Below are 16,497 nucleotides of genomic sequence, written 5' to 3' on the forward strand. Positions count from 1 at the left end.
TAGAATGCATGTGAAGTAGGGAAAAGAGATAGCGATATCGTGGCGAGCGCCGAGTGAGCGAAGGAGGGTATTTAAGCGGCGCGCGCTGCTGGGTCGAGAGGTCAGTTGAACGCGAAATGTCCAAGGTGCAGGACGTGCGAATTGGAGAAAAATAAAATGAACTGAACGAAAGCTACCCATCTTCTTCTTTTGGTGTTTAACTGATTCTCACATGCATGAGTCGTTTATCGCCTGCTAAACAAAGTCTTTATATATTCCGTCTTTATATATACACAACTGCGCCAAATAGCTGTTTGTTTACGCTTTTTCACGAACGTCAAATTTTGTCAACTTTTGTCTACTTTTTTTCCTGGCTGCTCCAGGTTACAAAATTTTGACAAAAGCTCAAAAAAGTGACAAAAGCTCACATTTTGAAAAATTTGTCAGCATTTTGTCACTCCCATGGCCTTTCGCTTTGTGGCGTTTGGGTTGCCTCGTTCAGTTCGTTTGTTTACACGTTGCACGGGATGCTGCATACGATTAATTAATTTTGAAATTTTAACCTTAAAATCTCTTAAGGGCGGTGGCAACGCTTTTTCGCATGCGATTTTATCGGACGGCCTGTCAATTTTTATATGGGATATGACAGATAACGTCGGACGACGAAATCGCACGTTCGACGTTATCTATCAAATCCCATATAAATCTCGTCCGATAAAATCGCATCCGATAAGCGTTGCCACTGGCCTAAAACGATGTTTCTCGATGATATTTCAAGTGTAATAATTATTTATGAGTGTCACACATCCAAAAAAACACTCAAATTTATGTGATATTGTGATGAAACTGGCGCATCGAAAACAGTTATTTTTCAGCAAAACCCTTGTGTTTGGTGCGAATTTTCATTTTAACATATTCATAATTTTATTAAATCAAGAAAAACGAAAAAAAACTAAAAAATAAGTAAAAATATTCGCCAAATTAACAACTCGTTCTTTTCGAGCTTGTGTACGTGCGTTTAGAAATGGACGAGGCAACTGTCAAATTCATGATCTTTGTATTAGCGCAAAAAAGAGCTATGCTTCGATCTGTATCATGCATAGACTTTGGCTCGAAGCTCTCCCAATGTTTAGCAGGAAAGGAATGGTAACGAAAATGAGCGAGATGCAACGATACTCGAACGTCAAAAAACCCTCGCCATGTTGTACGGGCCCAATCAGTCAAACAATACCAACACATCGACCGCATCGACGGTCTCTCGGTGCAGCTGTGGTGAGAAGCTGTGGGCCGCTTTTATGTATTATTATTTGGCGAGCTGTTGATTACGGCCTGCAGTGGGCCGTGGGCTGTGTATCATTAGTGATAGCTGTACCATTCCCCCACCCCTCTCCCCCTCTTGCGCGAGGTCCATTTGGTCGTGTCACCTTAGTGCGAGTGTTGTGTGAACGAGAATGAGGTGTGGGAGGTAGTCGTTCCGCAGCGAACAACAACACAGCTGCGGTGCGATACCAGCGGGGTGAAGTTTTTCGGTGGTGAATCACCACCCCATCCACCCAACAGCACCACCCTACCGTCATCGCTAACAAGTGGCAACAATAACAAAGTGAAACCATTTTGCCTTTTTGCGCGCCCATCCTGCTGCCCCCTGGTCCTGGTCGCAATCAACAGCAACAACATCTTGCAACAGAAAAATCAACCCCCGCCCAGCAGCAACCATGGAGAAGGTGGAGGAAATCAAGTTCAAAGTGCTGGAGCTCATCAACAAAAAGGTTCTGTATGGCATGTGTGTGTGTGTGTGTGTTGGTGGTGTTGATCAGCTGAGGGTGTAACAGCTTTCAAGCTGCTGCACCTCACCACACACATAGCATTCGCTTATATCTATATCACCCCTTTGTAATAAACCCTAATGTGTGTGTGTGTATGTTACGTTTTTTTTTTGCTACAGAAAGAGGTAAAAATTCCAAAGATGGGCTTCACGGACTACTACGTGCAGCAGCAGCAGGTGGCGCGGGTCGCGGCCACACCCGCCGGCCTGGGCGCTCACACGAAAGCGCCCGCGCCCGGATCGGCGGCCACCGCCCCGCTGCCCGAGTACGACTGGGCGGACGAGATCGTGGGGCGGGGCAGGGGGACCGGCGAGCAGGCCGGCTCCGACGGCGAGCAGGCCGCCTCCGACCAGGAGGTACTGGAGTCGACCGAGGCGATCTACTTCGACGGCGGCAGCAACACCGGGCTGCACGAGCTGCGCAAGCTGTCCGAATCGGGCCAGCTGCTCGACTGCGGCTCGATCGAGCAGTCGATGGGTGTGCTGCGCCGGCAGCACCGCGTCATCTCGAAGAAGGTGCTGCAGCTGATACTGGAGCAGCGGGCCGCCTGCGACGGGGAGTTCCAGCGCATCCGCGACACGGAGCGGCTGCTGCGCGACACGGTCACGATGTGCCGGGCGGCCCGCACCAAGCTCGATACTTCGAAGCTGCTGCTGACCACGACCAACCTGGAGATACTGGCGGCGTACAAGAAGCGCCAGACGCTGGTCAACCTGCTGCGCACGCTGAACGCGCTGAAGAGCATGCGGTCGATCGACCAGCGGCTGCAGCGTCGGCTGACCGACGCGGACTACGGCGGTGCGATCGCGATCCTGCTCGAGAACAAGAACCTGTCCCAGCGGTTCCACCAGTACCGGTGCGTCGAGTCGCTGTCGCACAAGCTGCAGGACACGCTGCTGCTGACGGAGGTGCAGCTGGAGAGCGTGCTCGGCGAGATGCCGTCCGAGTTCGAGCCGGCCCGGTACCAGAAGCTGCAGGAGGCGTACCAGCTGCTCGGCAAGCAGCTGATCGCGATGGACCAGCTGCACATGAACTTCGTGTCGTCGGTGCACACGGCCGCGTTCACCGTGCTGCGGCAGCACATGGAGGTAAGCGTGGAGGAGAGCAAGAAGCTGACGTACGAGCAGATGTGCGAGTGCGTCCCGATGGACCGGTACGTGCACTGTCTGACCGAGCTGTGCCGCGCGTTCTGGAAGATACTGGTGTCGTACCATCAGATCCGCTGCTGGCACCAGAACCGCTGCCTGTACGAGAAAGCACCCGGTGGCGCCGAGGCGGAGGCGGGGACTGGAACCGGCAGCGATCGTTCGTCGGCCGCCTTCCAGCAGGAGTACATCCGGCAGAAGCTCGAGAGCGGCCAGTTCCGGCTGTGGAACGACATCCAGGCGAAGGTGTGCGTGTTCATCGGGAGCGGCCGGCTGCACGCCCTCAAGTACGACCAGTTCGTGCAGGTGCTCGCGATCGTGCAGCGGCTGAAGAAGGTGGGCGGCGAGTTTTGCGACAGCCGGTCGGAGAAGCTGCTCGGCGCGATGCAGCGCCAGAGTATGGAGTTTTTCCGGCGGTATCACGCCGCCTGCCTCGAGGAGATCGGGCTGTTCTTCGACCACGAGGTGTGGGTACCGATCGGCAGCTTTCACGACGTCACGCAGCTGCAGGAGTATCGCAACTTTCGGCACGCGCTTGCACGCACGGCGGCGGCGGCGGCGGCGGCGGCGGCCGCATCGGCAGTCTCGACCGGCAGCTCGTCTGTCGTGGCGCGGGCAAGCCCGGCCGGCACGGACCTGCTGCCGGACAGTGCCTCCTCGCTGCACTCGCAGGACGAAAGCTCGCTGTACGGGTCGTGCGGGTACTTCCTGCGCTTCACCGAGAAAAGCTCCCCGTTTGACGGTGGGTTCGACAGCACGATGCTGGAGGAGGACATACTGGCGGGCATTGCGGACGAGTCGTCCTACTACTGCTCGGAGGACAGCAGCGACAACAGCAACGAGCAGCCGGCCGGCTCGCCGTCCTCGCCGCGCCACGGACCGGCCGCACCGGCGGCGACCCCGCAGCCCCCGCTCGTCGTCGTCAACACGTCGCTGACCGTGCTGCGGTGCATCGGCCGCTACCTGTACTTCTGCAAGCTGCTGCACCCGATCACGCCCCAGATCGTGCGCTCGATGGCGGAGCTGATCGACTACTATCTGTACTCGGTGCACGACCTGTTTTCGGCCGATCTGCCCGTCCCGCGCGACAATCTGGCGAGCGGGCGGCTGCGGGCCGCATTGCAGCGCATCCAGACCGAGCTGCTGCCGAAGCTGCGCCGCGTCTGGCCACTGTCGGACGAGATGGTGCGGCCGGATCTGGCCGACCCGGACACGCTGTACGGGCTGCAGAAGCGCATCGTCGCCTCGGAGAGCTGCGTCACGCTGGTCGCCCAGTTCCGGCAGATGGAGTCGTACCTGGGCGGGCTGCTCGGGGGCGGCGCTACGGACGGCGGCGAGGATGGCTGGACGCAGGGGGCGCTGCACGAGTATCTCGCGCGCACCGGCGAGTACGTGCCGGATGTGCGCAAGCCCATCTTCATGTGCTCAACCGCGCGCGTCATCGATCTGCAGGCGGTGCTGAACGCGATGGCCAAGGTGAAGTGGGACGTGAACCACGTGAACGTGCAGCACTCGCCGTACATCGACACCATCAATCGGGTAAGCGGGGCGGTGGCGTTTCATGCTTAGTGGCTACTTTGTTTTTTATTTTTTATTTTAGGTTCAGCCTTTGTTTTTAGTGGTGGGAAAAATGAGTTTTTGTGGAATCGATTCCGGCTAACTCCGAAGTTTTCTGGAATCGATTGCCGATAGTACGGTCGGATCAGTTTCTGGAATCGACTCTAGAATCGGCTCCGGAATTGGTTCCGGAATCGGAATCGGCTCCGAAATCGGAATCGGCTCCGGAATAGGTTCCGGAATCGTCATTGGTTCCGTAATCAGAATTGGTTTCGAAATCAGAATCGGTTTCGAAACGGAGTCAGTTTCGGCATCTTCAAAAAAAGAGGCGTTAATCGATTCGGAAACCGACTCCGGAATCGGATCCGGACTCGGGTCCGGAACTGGCTCCGGAGTCAACTTCAGAATCTTCTCCAGAATCGACTCCGGAATCGGCTCCGAAATTGACTGAATCCGGAGTCAACTCTGGAATCGGCTCCGAAATCGACTCCGGAATCGACTTCAAAATCGACTCCGAAATCGGCTCCTGAATCGGCTCTGGAATGGGTTCCAGCATCGGAATCGGCTCCGAAACTGAATCCCAACACGAAATCGGGTAGATCCGATTCCGAGCTTCCACCACTACTTTATTTTTTGATAATTTTATTTTTAATTTATATCCTCCATAAATATCTCATTTTTTATTTTTTTTTGTCACATGGTGTGGTATAGTGAGTTTACTTTATCCGCATTCTGTATTACCCTGTCTGTGAGGAAAAAAGAAGTCTCGTAAAGATAAGCGAAGAATGGAATACATTTCAAAGTGTTATTTATTTTATTTCTACCATTTAAAGCCACAAAAGCCTTTAATAGCCATAGTTTTAGGAGCGTGTTTAGTAATAATTATCAGAACAGACAGGATTGTATTAAGTATAAAAGTAATTAAATATCGCTTCAGTGTCCCATGCGTTGCGACAAATTTCCCTCTACAAGACAAGGAAAGATAGCTTAATTTAGCTTAACAGCCCAGACAGTGTCACGCGGCCATAATGATGAAACAGTCTGCATTATCGATTAAAAGACGAGTTCAGTAACGATTTTCCAATCTTCTCTTGCTTTTGCAGGGCATACAGTACTTCGCGATGAAGCTGGAAGAGCAAACTTCCACCGTGATGCTGCCGCCGGACGTGCTGTGGGATAGCTTTGTGCACGTGCTGACGCATCTCCTCGTCGAGGGGTAAGTTGGATCGTGAACCCTTCTTCTTGTAATCCCTTTTCTTGTTCCCTCTCTGATTGCACCATTCGCTCCCCTTTTTGCTCCGCAGCTTTTCGAACGCGAAAAAGTGCTCCGCCGGGGGCCGGGCGCTGATGCAGCTCGACTTTACCCACTTCTGGTCGCTGCTCGAGATCGTGTCCGGCGGCAAGCATCCCGAGCACCGGGCGTACGTCGAGCAGTACGTGAAGGCGTACTACCTGCCGAAGGATCTGCTCGAACAGTGGCTGCTGGAACCGCGCGGCTACTCGCCCAAACATCTCGCCGGGCTGGTGCAGTGTGCGTGCAGCAGCGACAAGAAAACGCGCCAGCGGCTGCTTGCGCTGGTCGAGTCGGTCCCTAGTCCAGCTGCCGGCATGCCCGGTCCGGCCGCCAATCCGGCAACCCCGGCGCAGCAACTGGCGGGCGATGGGGCGGCCTAAACGGACTGAACGAGATCTGGGCAGTGGAATATGGATCTGTTGGGCTTTTTCTCTTACTCTCTGTCTCTCTCTCTTGAAATGTTTTTTGTTTGTTTATTTGTTTTGTTACGCTACCCTCCCTACCGTGCGTAGTTGTAGTGAAGTGTTTATATTGTTTATTGTTTATTTTATACATGTAGTTTTGTGGGTGTGTGTGTGGGTTTTTGGTGTAGTATTTTCTTTTTGTTCACTCACTTATCTGCCACGGACTGAAATCTCGAACAAAAAAAGCATCAATCATATTGTTTCTAGTCTTTTTGCTCCTCGTTGATTTCTACCCTTGCAATCTCTACCGTTCTCTCTTTCATTTTCTCTTTCTCTCTGTTTATGTGCAACCCTTTGATAGTGGAATAAGTTATGCTCATTGTTTATTTAAGTTCGTACACTCATTTTTAAACGAATTGTTATAAATGCGCTCACCCCGATTAGTATCGCTGAGCAGCGTGGCTTCCGCCTCCAAGTATTCCGGTTCCGGCCATGGAACGCTAAGCTAGTTAAAAAGTACGTACCGAGGCAACGAGGAGAGCGGACGGGGAGAGAAGGGGCTGATGCTTCATCTTTCCCTTCCACCTCCACGCTCCGCGAGTTTCCTATGTTGCACCGAACGCACCCGAGATCGAATCTGATTTACTTACCTTAAGCGAAATACCTGACGAAATAAGGCAACAGAAAAGACATAGCAGCAGTATTGGTTAGCGAAGGAAGTATAGATGTGTACCAAACGAGCAGGCCCAGCACCAGCAAATGCGTGTATGGACAAACGAACAAAAAAAGAAGAAGAAGAAAGGAAAACACCTGCTTCTAGAGATGTAGGATACGTCCTGGGCGTGATTGCGTGATCGCCCGATAGCAGCATGTTAATAATTGTATATTATTTATATCAAACTTGAGCTAATATATTCCGCAAAATTATGCACTTGTGTGTTTGTTACTGGATGGGTTGTGTCGATGGTGCCTGGTGGCTTCGCTCCGGAGACGGTCGGGAGCAGTGCTGCAAAATGTCAATGTCAATGTCATAAAAAATCTGACTGAAACAAAACCCACATCAGTGTTACGTACTCCAATGTGATAATCAGAGGTGATACTCAAAACGATTGGTGTGGCCAATACATGTTTAATGACATTTTTGTGACCATCGCTTGGTCAGTCACTATGTCATGACTTTTTTTTTTACCGTGATCAGTTCTGCAAAATGTCACTGACATAGTCATGACAAATTCTGACTGAAACAAACTCATGTTTTGATCACCAGCTCTACCGTGATTGTCAGAGATGAGACTCAAACAGTTGGTGCGACGATCACATGCTTTGTGACATTTTGTGTCGGTGATCATCGCGATGGTCATGGGAGATATGCCGTGCTTGCGAGTGATTCTAAGAAACAAAATAAAAATATATTTTCTCGCGCTGTTTGACCCGACAGACCATCAAAGCAGACAGAGCGAGAGAGCATGCTCATTTTGTTGCTTGGGACCCCACGCCAAGTATATTCCAAGAATGTAGTGATTATCACCGACACAAAATGTCGTGACCAAGTGAGTGGCCAAGAGTTGGGTGCTAAACAAAATATCACCAAGCATGTGATTGATCCACCAACAGGTTGAGTCTCACCTCTGATCATCTCAGTTGTGTACGTGAGCTGATTTGAACTTTGTTTCAGTCATGAGTGTTGATAACTGAAACAGTGCAGAATCTAAAACTAACTGAAACAGATAACTGAAACAGTGCAGAATCGTATAATGCAGAATCTAAAACGCATTTACGGCTGACGTTGCTTCAGATTGCAGTAAGCAGTTTAGGAATTCTCTGTAGGAAATTATACAGGTCCGTGATCCCATGTTAGGCCGACTTGTAAGAAGATCCTTCTGGACTTTTTTTTTCTCCAAATTTTAATTAAACTTGTTGGTCTTGCTAATCCGAATCTCGTGATTTCCAGCTAAAATATCACCAATATTCGTGTAATTTTGCAAGTAGGGAGCGGTTTTAGTCACTTTATGAATTATTTGATATGATTCTGACTGAATATAACAGTTTAAAACCCTTTGAAATAGTTCTTCACATTCGATCAAAAGGGAAATTATTTGGCAATTTACAATTGATGTGTCAAATCAGTACAATTTGCTCAAAGAATTGTCAAATATAGAAAACCGTGTATCTCCGAATCCGCGTATAAGAGGTACCGTGTATCTCGGGGACCGCCTGTATAGCGAATTTTCGAGTGATATTGCCTGTAGTTGCAGGTTTTAATCACTAGATTAGTTGTTTGATCTGATTCCGACTGAAGATTACAATTTTATACCCTTTGAAATGGTTTTTTGAAACGGGACTATTGATGTGTCAAATCAGTACAATTTGCTCAAAGAACTAAGAATACAATCAAATGAAGAATATCGTCTTTATAGAAATCGCGTGTATAGAGTGTGGCGTATATCGGGGAACACCTGTAATTTCAGTTTGGATGCTAGATTGTTGAATTATTCTATAATTACTTTTATCATAAATTTATGAGAAGAGTCCTTTTTACTCGCAGTGTACCCGTGTTTACCTAGCTTCCCCTATATAACTGTACATGTAACTGTCCTTAGGTTTGATATCAAATGACGTCACAGTGAGCTGGGAAAGGATTTTCATGGGAAACTAGGTTTAAAACAATTTAAAAAATGTTTCATATACAATTACCTACCTCATACCTCAAAATCATGGGTCGACAAGGAAGGAACAATTGATTAGAATTATCGATTTTTTTGACCCAAACCCAAATCAGGCAGCGTAGTACAGTCGCTTGAGCCAGCATTGAAGTCTTTGGTCGTTAGATTTCCTCCTGCTCTTGAGAATAGGTGTTTTATTCTACATTTCAGTACAGTGCGTTGCACGGGGCCTTCAGCCTTGAGCTGTAGAACATACGCAGCTCATCAAACTTTTCGGCAAAGCCTGACCTATTCGGTTTGGGCTTAACTTAAAGCAAACTCCAGTAAGCGACATTTGCAACATACGAATCGGACATTACTTCACAGGTACGTGTTTATTTGCTATCGCCTTCTAGAGCGGCCGCAATTTGCCATTTACTCTACAGATATTCGGTACGCTTTTTCCATCCTTCTGGCCCCGGGTGCTGGGGTAAATCGGGCATCAAATGACATCAGCGGAAGCGGCCCGTACTTGGCGAGATCCGCGTCTAATCCTTCGTTCCCTACGCAGCAGCCTTTGTTGAGGTTTTTTGTTGTTGTTGTTGTCCGTTTTACAATCATCTCGCTCCTTCAATTTACCTACGTAAGCTCGTTTAATGGTTAAGTGTTAGCTTGTAATTTTATACGTTTCTGCTGGCTGGATGTTTTTTCGTTTTGTTCTGCTACTCTCATATACTCGAAATTCCTTCCCATTCCAATGGCGCGTGGCAGCTACGAAGTCCGAACCACACCCAACGGGAAGGATGTTGGTAAGTTTGCTGCTGCCCAAAGATGCAGTAAATCGGACGTCGACGCAGCGGGACAAAACAAATGCAACCGCAAAAAGCAAACGCAACTACGAAATAACAGCCTGAAACGAAAACTAAAGACCAAAAAAAAAAAAAAAAACACCTCAGCTAAGGTGCCACTGGGAGAGCCAAGGTATGGCGATTTCAGCCGGCCGGCTGGTTGTGTTTTAGGTGTTCGCCGTTCGCGCATAGGTGTTTTTATTTGCGGTGTGCTGATTTATGGCCGCCCATAAGTCACTTGTAAAGATGTAGAACAGCAGCAGCACCAGCAGCGATAGGAAAATAAAGCGGCAACGGCGAATGGGAATGGGAGGCTCTTGGGTTCAGCTCCAATCCGAATCCAATTGGGCAGGCGGGCCGAAGCGTACGCGTCGAAATTATAATAATTAGATCGAAAAGCCGACGATGGCTCTGACAGTGCCTGCCAAATAGACGGAGACCGTTGAAAGACAGAAAGAGAGAAAAAAAACAATACAAAACAAAAAAGCATCAAAAGACAAAATGGGGAGGTGGCCGACTGTATCCGTTCTAACCTTCTAAAATGCGGGCCACCTTAACCGGCTGTAGTTTGTTTGTTTTGTTGGTCCAGTGGGAGGGAATGAGGGGGGAGTGACATAAATGTCGGAAACTGTACACACTCTTGGATGTAGGGTGCGGTCTGTTCAACATTGGATACATTGGGATGTTGTTTTTTTTTGGCAGTTCACAAACATGGTCTTAGCAGTTTTCGCTGATATCCGAAGGAGTTGCGATGTTCTGGAAGCCACGTCCAAGTACTTCCATGGTCTTGGATCTTAACATTTGATTACTTCAAGCTGCGACAACTTAGAAGGTTTACGTTTCGAAAAAAGGGCTTCAAAAATCTACAAAAGATACTTCAATTCTTCGCAGTGTCCTTCAATTTTGGATATATTGGGCCTGCAACCTGATAACCTGCTGAGGATCTCAGCCTTTTTTTCAGGACCTCAAAGTCTGGCAATGTCGGCAGGAGGGCCAACCTCAATTCTGAACTGGTATGTCCAGACGGCGTTGCGACCACTTCGAACTTCCCACTTTGGAAGTCCCTCTTCGGCTAGTGATGCCTTCAAACTCATTGATGCTGCAAAAGTCTCATCATTCACTGACTGCGCGAAAAGAACACAAATCCAAAATTACCCTTTTTAGGCTTCTATTCAGACCCCATCCCCTACGAATGCGTACATTCCACGCATCGATTTAATCGCTGTGCTCCATTAAATTAAGCAAAGCTCTACTTAAATATGCAAAAAATAAAATAAAAAATAAAATCCAATGCTACTGCCTCCGACTAGCACAGGTGCCTGTAATGACGTACCTGGAGCACCTTGAGGACGGCTTAGGCAGCGTGCTTGCGTGAAGATTACATGCGTTTTGTCACCGCGTCCCGTGCGCAATAAACACGCAGTTAAAGCTGGAGCCAAAGCTAACGCGGCGCTCTCCCTGCAGCCCATTAAACGTCGATTAAAAAACTGCTTAATTCCCAGCAGTCAACCCAAGGGTGGGGAAGGATCGTAAATTAATTTTAACGCTCCCGCCATTCTGCAAAAAGGGCTTAGCGCACGCGCGCGCGCGCGCGGACGATGAGATGCAAAGCGAACTAACAGTGGCACATACATCAGGCACACGGCTGTCCGGCTTCCGGCTCGGTGTTGACATTCATATCTCTGCTCTCCCCCCCCCCCCCCCCCCCTCCAATAATGGTCTCCAGGTGCCCGGGTGTGAAGTTACAGCGAGTGATTACTAATTGGTGCGGTGCCGTTTCTGCCGCCGACCCTATTCGGGATTATGCATTATTTTTGCAAATGCTCGCTGCACGAAGGTTATCGTAGGGGGGGGTCTTTATGCAAGTAGGAAATTTATAATCCATCTACGCAGTGCGTTCGGTGCGTCTGTTGGTGCGATCGTAAAATGGGCGACCCGTCTTAATCCCGTGCGTATGGGCCTGCGAAGCGAGTAGAATTAATGGGCTGTAGTCTCCCGTTTTGCAATTTAAAAACGTACGCAGAAGTCTAAGTGCCCCTTCGGGAGGGCGATTAGTACCGGTCCATTTTGTTCACACTCTGTCCCCCCCCCCCCCGGCAGTAGTAGGATTCGCAGCATATCTTGGCGTCCTACGCACGAATTCTTAGAAGCGAGCCATTTCCTTGTCGAAGTTCCTGGTAATACACGGCTTAAGATACTAATAACAATTACACAAACCAAAAGGATCCACATTCCTTGGCACAGACTGTGCAGGTTAGTTTACGACGTTAAGCTTGGTACTTCCCCCCTATGGTCGAATCTATGGCCAGTGGAGACTCCAATATTAGTGCATTGATTGCAAACAGACCCTTGCAAGCCCCTTCACTCGTTAGTGCGTGCCGAGTCTATGCCGCATCTCCACTTGCGCTGAGGATCATCTTGCGCGTTGCGGCCTGGGGGAGAAACCCAACGCTGATCGATCTGGTTGGCAATGGGCACTGGCACTGTGTGTGCGCATGCCTGTCTGATTAAAAACCCGGACCCGTACCAGTCCGGTTGAAATTCCTAACCGATCGGTGGCAGTGACTCAGCCACTACACGGTCGATACTGCGCACGGCTCCACGATGTGTTCCAGAACGTACTCCAAGCTGCTCCAACAGGTCGGCGATGCGTCGTCTATTTTCGACAAGGTCGTCTTCGTAAAACCGTTCCCCTATTAAGGGCTATTAAACTTTGTGCAGGGGGGGGGGGGGGGGGAAACAACCCCCATTAAGACCCTACGCAAGATTAGCCTGTAGCCGTTTTGCGGACATCTTGCTGCATTGTTTTAACCGCCGGTACGCAGTGCCGCGCTTTATTGTCCTATAAAAACTTTAATTGTAGCGCCGATTCATAGGGGGCCGCGATGGCTCCAGCCGGGGCACGGTCTGCCGGGTCTTTCGTCACAGACGTCTAGCCTGGGCCTGGTGCGGCTAGTATAATCAATGGTACGGATGCTGGTCGCGCCGGCCAGACGGTTAGAGGCGTACGCGCGCGGACGGAGAAGCGAAAGTAAGGCGCGAAATTGACCCGGGGCCTGCGGAGCGAATCTTTGGGCGAGCCGCAGTGTGCGAAGATCCGGCAACCGGTCGAAGGGCAGTGCAAGTTGTCACCGATGTATTACCGATCGTTTATTAACCGTGCGCAAACAGCGTACGGTGCAGGGTTGGCGACCTCAAGATATCATGCAGCTCTTCAAACTTTGGTGTGATGTTCTGCTGAGCCTTTTTAGATGAGTTCTGTTAAGTTGGCGTTACTTGAAAAGGTTTTTTTTGTGTCTTCACAAGTATTATATTACATTTTTTAATTCTATCAAACACATTCGATTCATATCGATTCTGAGTTGCTATTAAAGAATCTTGAAGTATGCTTAGATGCGCCAATCGACGTTCAATGTTCGATAAGAGCTTGTCTTCTAGATGTTGGAGGACACTCATTTATATTGGAAGCCTTGTTTAGGCAGTTGGGTTCAATTTTTTATGAAATATGCCATCATATGAGACCTCATCTTTGAGTTATGCTACAGGAACTCTAACATCTCTCGTGTCACTGTCGCTTACTTACTTTATTATTTTTCCCAATAGTAGTCATCATATCCAGCTCACATTCTCATCTTGTATTCTTCGTTTCTTTTCTTCACAATGTCAATATCTCCAATTCCCTTCCCGGAAGAATGCTTTCTTTCATTCGGATTCAATTCGCAAAACCTGAAGCTGAATGTTTAGAAATTTGAAAAAAAAAACAAATAAACGGTCCAGTGTCAGGCGGCCCCTGCATCTTCGAATGGGTGGTGACCCCTGAGCCCAGCCCCAGCAGGGTGCCCACTGATTACTTATTAACGCGCACTGGCACTGGCGTATGATTAAATATGCAAATAATGCGCGAAATAATGATGTTACACTGATTGTGCGGTGCGTTTAATTGATTAATTGGGACCCGGTTGGCGCCTCTGCCCGGACTGCCACAACGCCCGGTACCCGGCTCGCAACGGGCTAATGGTTTCGCACACGCAGCAACGAGCTGCAGCACCGAATTTATCCTCTTCTGGCCCGGCGTACGGTTAGGCACAGCATTACCCCAGGGATGATAGGAGGGGAAGGAATCTAGCAATTCAGAAACCCTTCGGTTCGTTGTTTTTGTTGTTGTTGTTGTTTACTCTCTCTGCCTGTTATTGCACACATGAAACAGGTTTGCAGGTTCGACGTCTCGCACGAACAAATCGGGACCGCCCGAAATGTTGGCGACTATCAGGACCAACCGATCGGCACGCAACCGAGCGGGCCGCGCACTTAGCCGGCTGCGCTCGCCGTCCCGGCAAACCCCAGCACTCCCAGCCGGTGGGGGCACCCTCGGGATGTTCGCGCCGCAACAGCCTCTCCCAGCTATTTTTAGGCCCGATTCGATGCCCCGGGAAGCCGCAAAGGTCATCCGATACGTTTTCCGGTGGCGAGCCACGCCTGATCGGTGCAAATTATCATAATTCAAAACACTGGTAGTAAAGATAAAGGGGCATGCCTTCCCCAGTCCCCATCGGGCGCCGAGCACGAGGGGTCCGTTTGCGCTTAATCCAATGTTTCAACCGAACCTCGGAACCTGCGGACGTACGAAGAGGCTTTAAAGAGCAAAACCAAAAAACAAAACAAAAAAAAACACAAACGCAAGCCTACAAATGGATTCCACGGCACGGGACCCGAAGACGGGAATGCCAGAATCCCGCTGGAATGCTCTGCCTAGTTGCTAAACTGGTAACCACCTTGTGGTGGAAGGGGCTGATACTAGCTTATTAAACTTGTAGCAAAACCATGGCGCAGAAGCAGTATAAGAAAATTGTGGAGCAGGACCAGCAGGCCAGCGAGCAAAATCTTGAACTTCAACAACTTCTTCCCGAACGGCCTCTCCCCCTCCATCGTTTGTTTTCCAACTTCGGGCGCAAGTTTGATGATGTTTCCAGGTACCAGCACAACCATCCCACTCCCCACTACGCTCACCCAATTGCTTCCTTGGATCGGTCTGTTTGGACAGGACCTTTCAGCCGTGCAGCACGATCGGCGTTTCCGATTCAATGAACTGGAAGCTGGCGTCGGCGCGCTCTTCGTCATTCCTGTTTGACATTTTGCGCAATTAGAAGCAGAAGGAGCAGCATCAGAGCAAACAAAGCACAAAGCGTCCACGCAAAACATCAAGCTCAGCCCGGTTGATGAGGGATCAAGAACCACGGCAACAAAAAGCGGGCTGGAAGTTAGCGCAGATGTAACGCGATGCAGTTGGGGGATTGTTTTTTTTTTGTATTTTTTTTTAATATACAACAACTACCCTGCAATGTACATCAGAGGTGGACAGTGCTGCGTCGGAAGTACCTTGTAAAACTGACGCGTTGCAAAAGAGCTACCCGCGGCTCCAAACAACGCCATTATTGCACGCACCTTAAGCGGCACACTGTGGGTTTTATGAGCAATATGTGCAGCTGTGAGCACACACTTCTCGACGATATCCGGACGAATTCGGGTGTCTCACAGCGGCGGCTTTATCAATCGTCTCAACGGCCCAGCGGGTGGCGGGTGCCACCCGCGACTACCAGGGCGGTACAGAGTAGCTGACGTGGCCAGTGCAACAGCGGGTGGGCTGGTGTCACACGAGTACTGGATCGTTGCCCATCTTCTGCGCGACAAACGACTGCGGAACGGTATGGGGCATCGTTTATTGAATTATCGAAAATATATGCCGAGCCTACTGCACACCAGAAAGGGTTCGTTGCCTAGTGCCGCTCCCGGGACGGGGTAATGAACCCGCTGCCACTCAGATGCGGCGCATCAGGTGATTGTCAATCAAACCTCTCGTGGGAAGCTCCGATGGCTGCAATTTTGGGGCAGCGCCGAAGTGGGCCTCGTACTCAAGGCTCGGTAACCAGTTTTGCTTGCGTGGCCTGGCCTTGATCTTGCGGCGTTGCCGGGCAGCCTGGGAACTGGGAGGGGATTGTTCCGACTGTCCAACCTCTTTGATCCGATTGTCGCCAAATTGTCAGGGCAGGGAGTGTGCTACGCAGCGAAGATGAGTGGTTCAACGGACTCGCTAGGGAAGTTCTCGAAGTAAGCGGGATTGCCGGTATTGCAAATACGCCAGCCCCCGGGTGCATCTTTCTGCTGGGATAGGGTGTTTGCCCAAACCAATCCCGAGCGCGTGCGATCTTGCGTGTGATCTTGAACTTGACTCGAGCGCGTGCGCGCGGTCGCTCAGCTGAGCGAGTCTGGTTTCGTCACCCGGTGATGCCTGCGAAATGTGAAAGGCGCACCCCGGAGACTTGATGCTTGCGTGCTCCCTTGCCTTGGAGGCTGGAGGATGCTTTGCTTATATGGTCTGGCAGGCTTTGCAGCTACAATGCATCTTCGCAAAGGAGGATTGGTGTACATCGCACTGCTCCTGTGCTTCACAGCTCTTGCCAGTTCCAGAAGTGAGCCTGTTTGGTTAGCTGGTACCCGATCCGATGCGTATTATTTACCGCCACCGCTCGCTCGCTTTTAATGGTCATCCGGTGAACTCTGGGAACGGGACGCTGCCGCCCTGCCCATAACTGGTCCAGGTTGGCTGCCCCCTCCAGTTGCCTGGACGACCGTCAATAGGTACAGGGAATGCTCTGATGCTAGCAAAGATGTGCAGAAGTGTGCCCAGAGGTATGTCTTGATAAGGTTCTGTTCTCACTTGGCTCGCTGTCTGACATTGGGAACTCCTGAAGAGTGTATCTTCACCTCCAGCGTCTGCTCTGCCGAGGCTTTCATTCCAGCTGCC

At 50.1% G+C, this 16,497-nt stretch overlaps 1 protein-coding gene across 1 annotated transcript; it reads left to right on the plus strand.

Moving 5' to 3' along the window:
• Positions 1-1,184: 1,184 nt before the first annotated feature.
• LOC1271918 (syndetin) lies at positions 1,185-7,132 on the plus strand. The gene is made up of 4 exons (XM_310775.6): positions 1,185-1,748; positions 1,925-4,489; positions 5,611-5,723; positions 5,812-7,132. Exons 1-4 carry the CDS (start codon positions 1,695-1,697, stop codon positions 6,179-6,181), a joined length of 3,102 nt encoding a protein of 1,033 aa, XP_310775.6. The 5' UTR covers positions 1,185-1,694; the 3' UTR covers positions 6,182-7,132.
• Positions 7,133-16,497: the final 9,365 nt, after the last annotated feature.

Source organism: Anopheles gambiae, chromosome X (genome assembly GCF_943734735.2).
Source record: "Anopheles gambiae chromosome X, idAnoGambNW_F1_1, whole genome shotgun sequence".
Taxonomy (NCBI): Eukaryota; Metazoa; Arthropoda; class Insecta; order Diptera; family Culicidae; genus Anopheles; species Anopheles gambiae.

Excerpts from the sequence above, each read along its gene's own strand:
- LOC1271918 (XM_310775.6), top strand. The coding sequence starts at position 1,695 with ATGGAGAAGGTGGAGGAAATCAAGTTCAAAGTGCTGGAGCTCATCAAC. Across the intron at positions 4,490-5,610 it reads ACATCGACACCATCAATCGG|GGCATACAGTACTTCGCGAT; the intron begins GTAAGCGGGGCG and ends TTGCTTTTGCAG. Across the intron at positions 5,724-5,811 it reads ACGCATCTCCTCGTCGAGGG|CTTTTCGAACGCGAAAAAGT; the intron begins GTAAGTTGGATC and ends TTTGCTCCGCAG.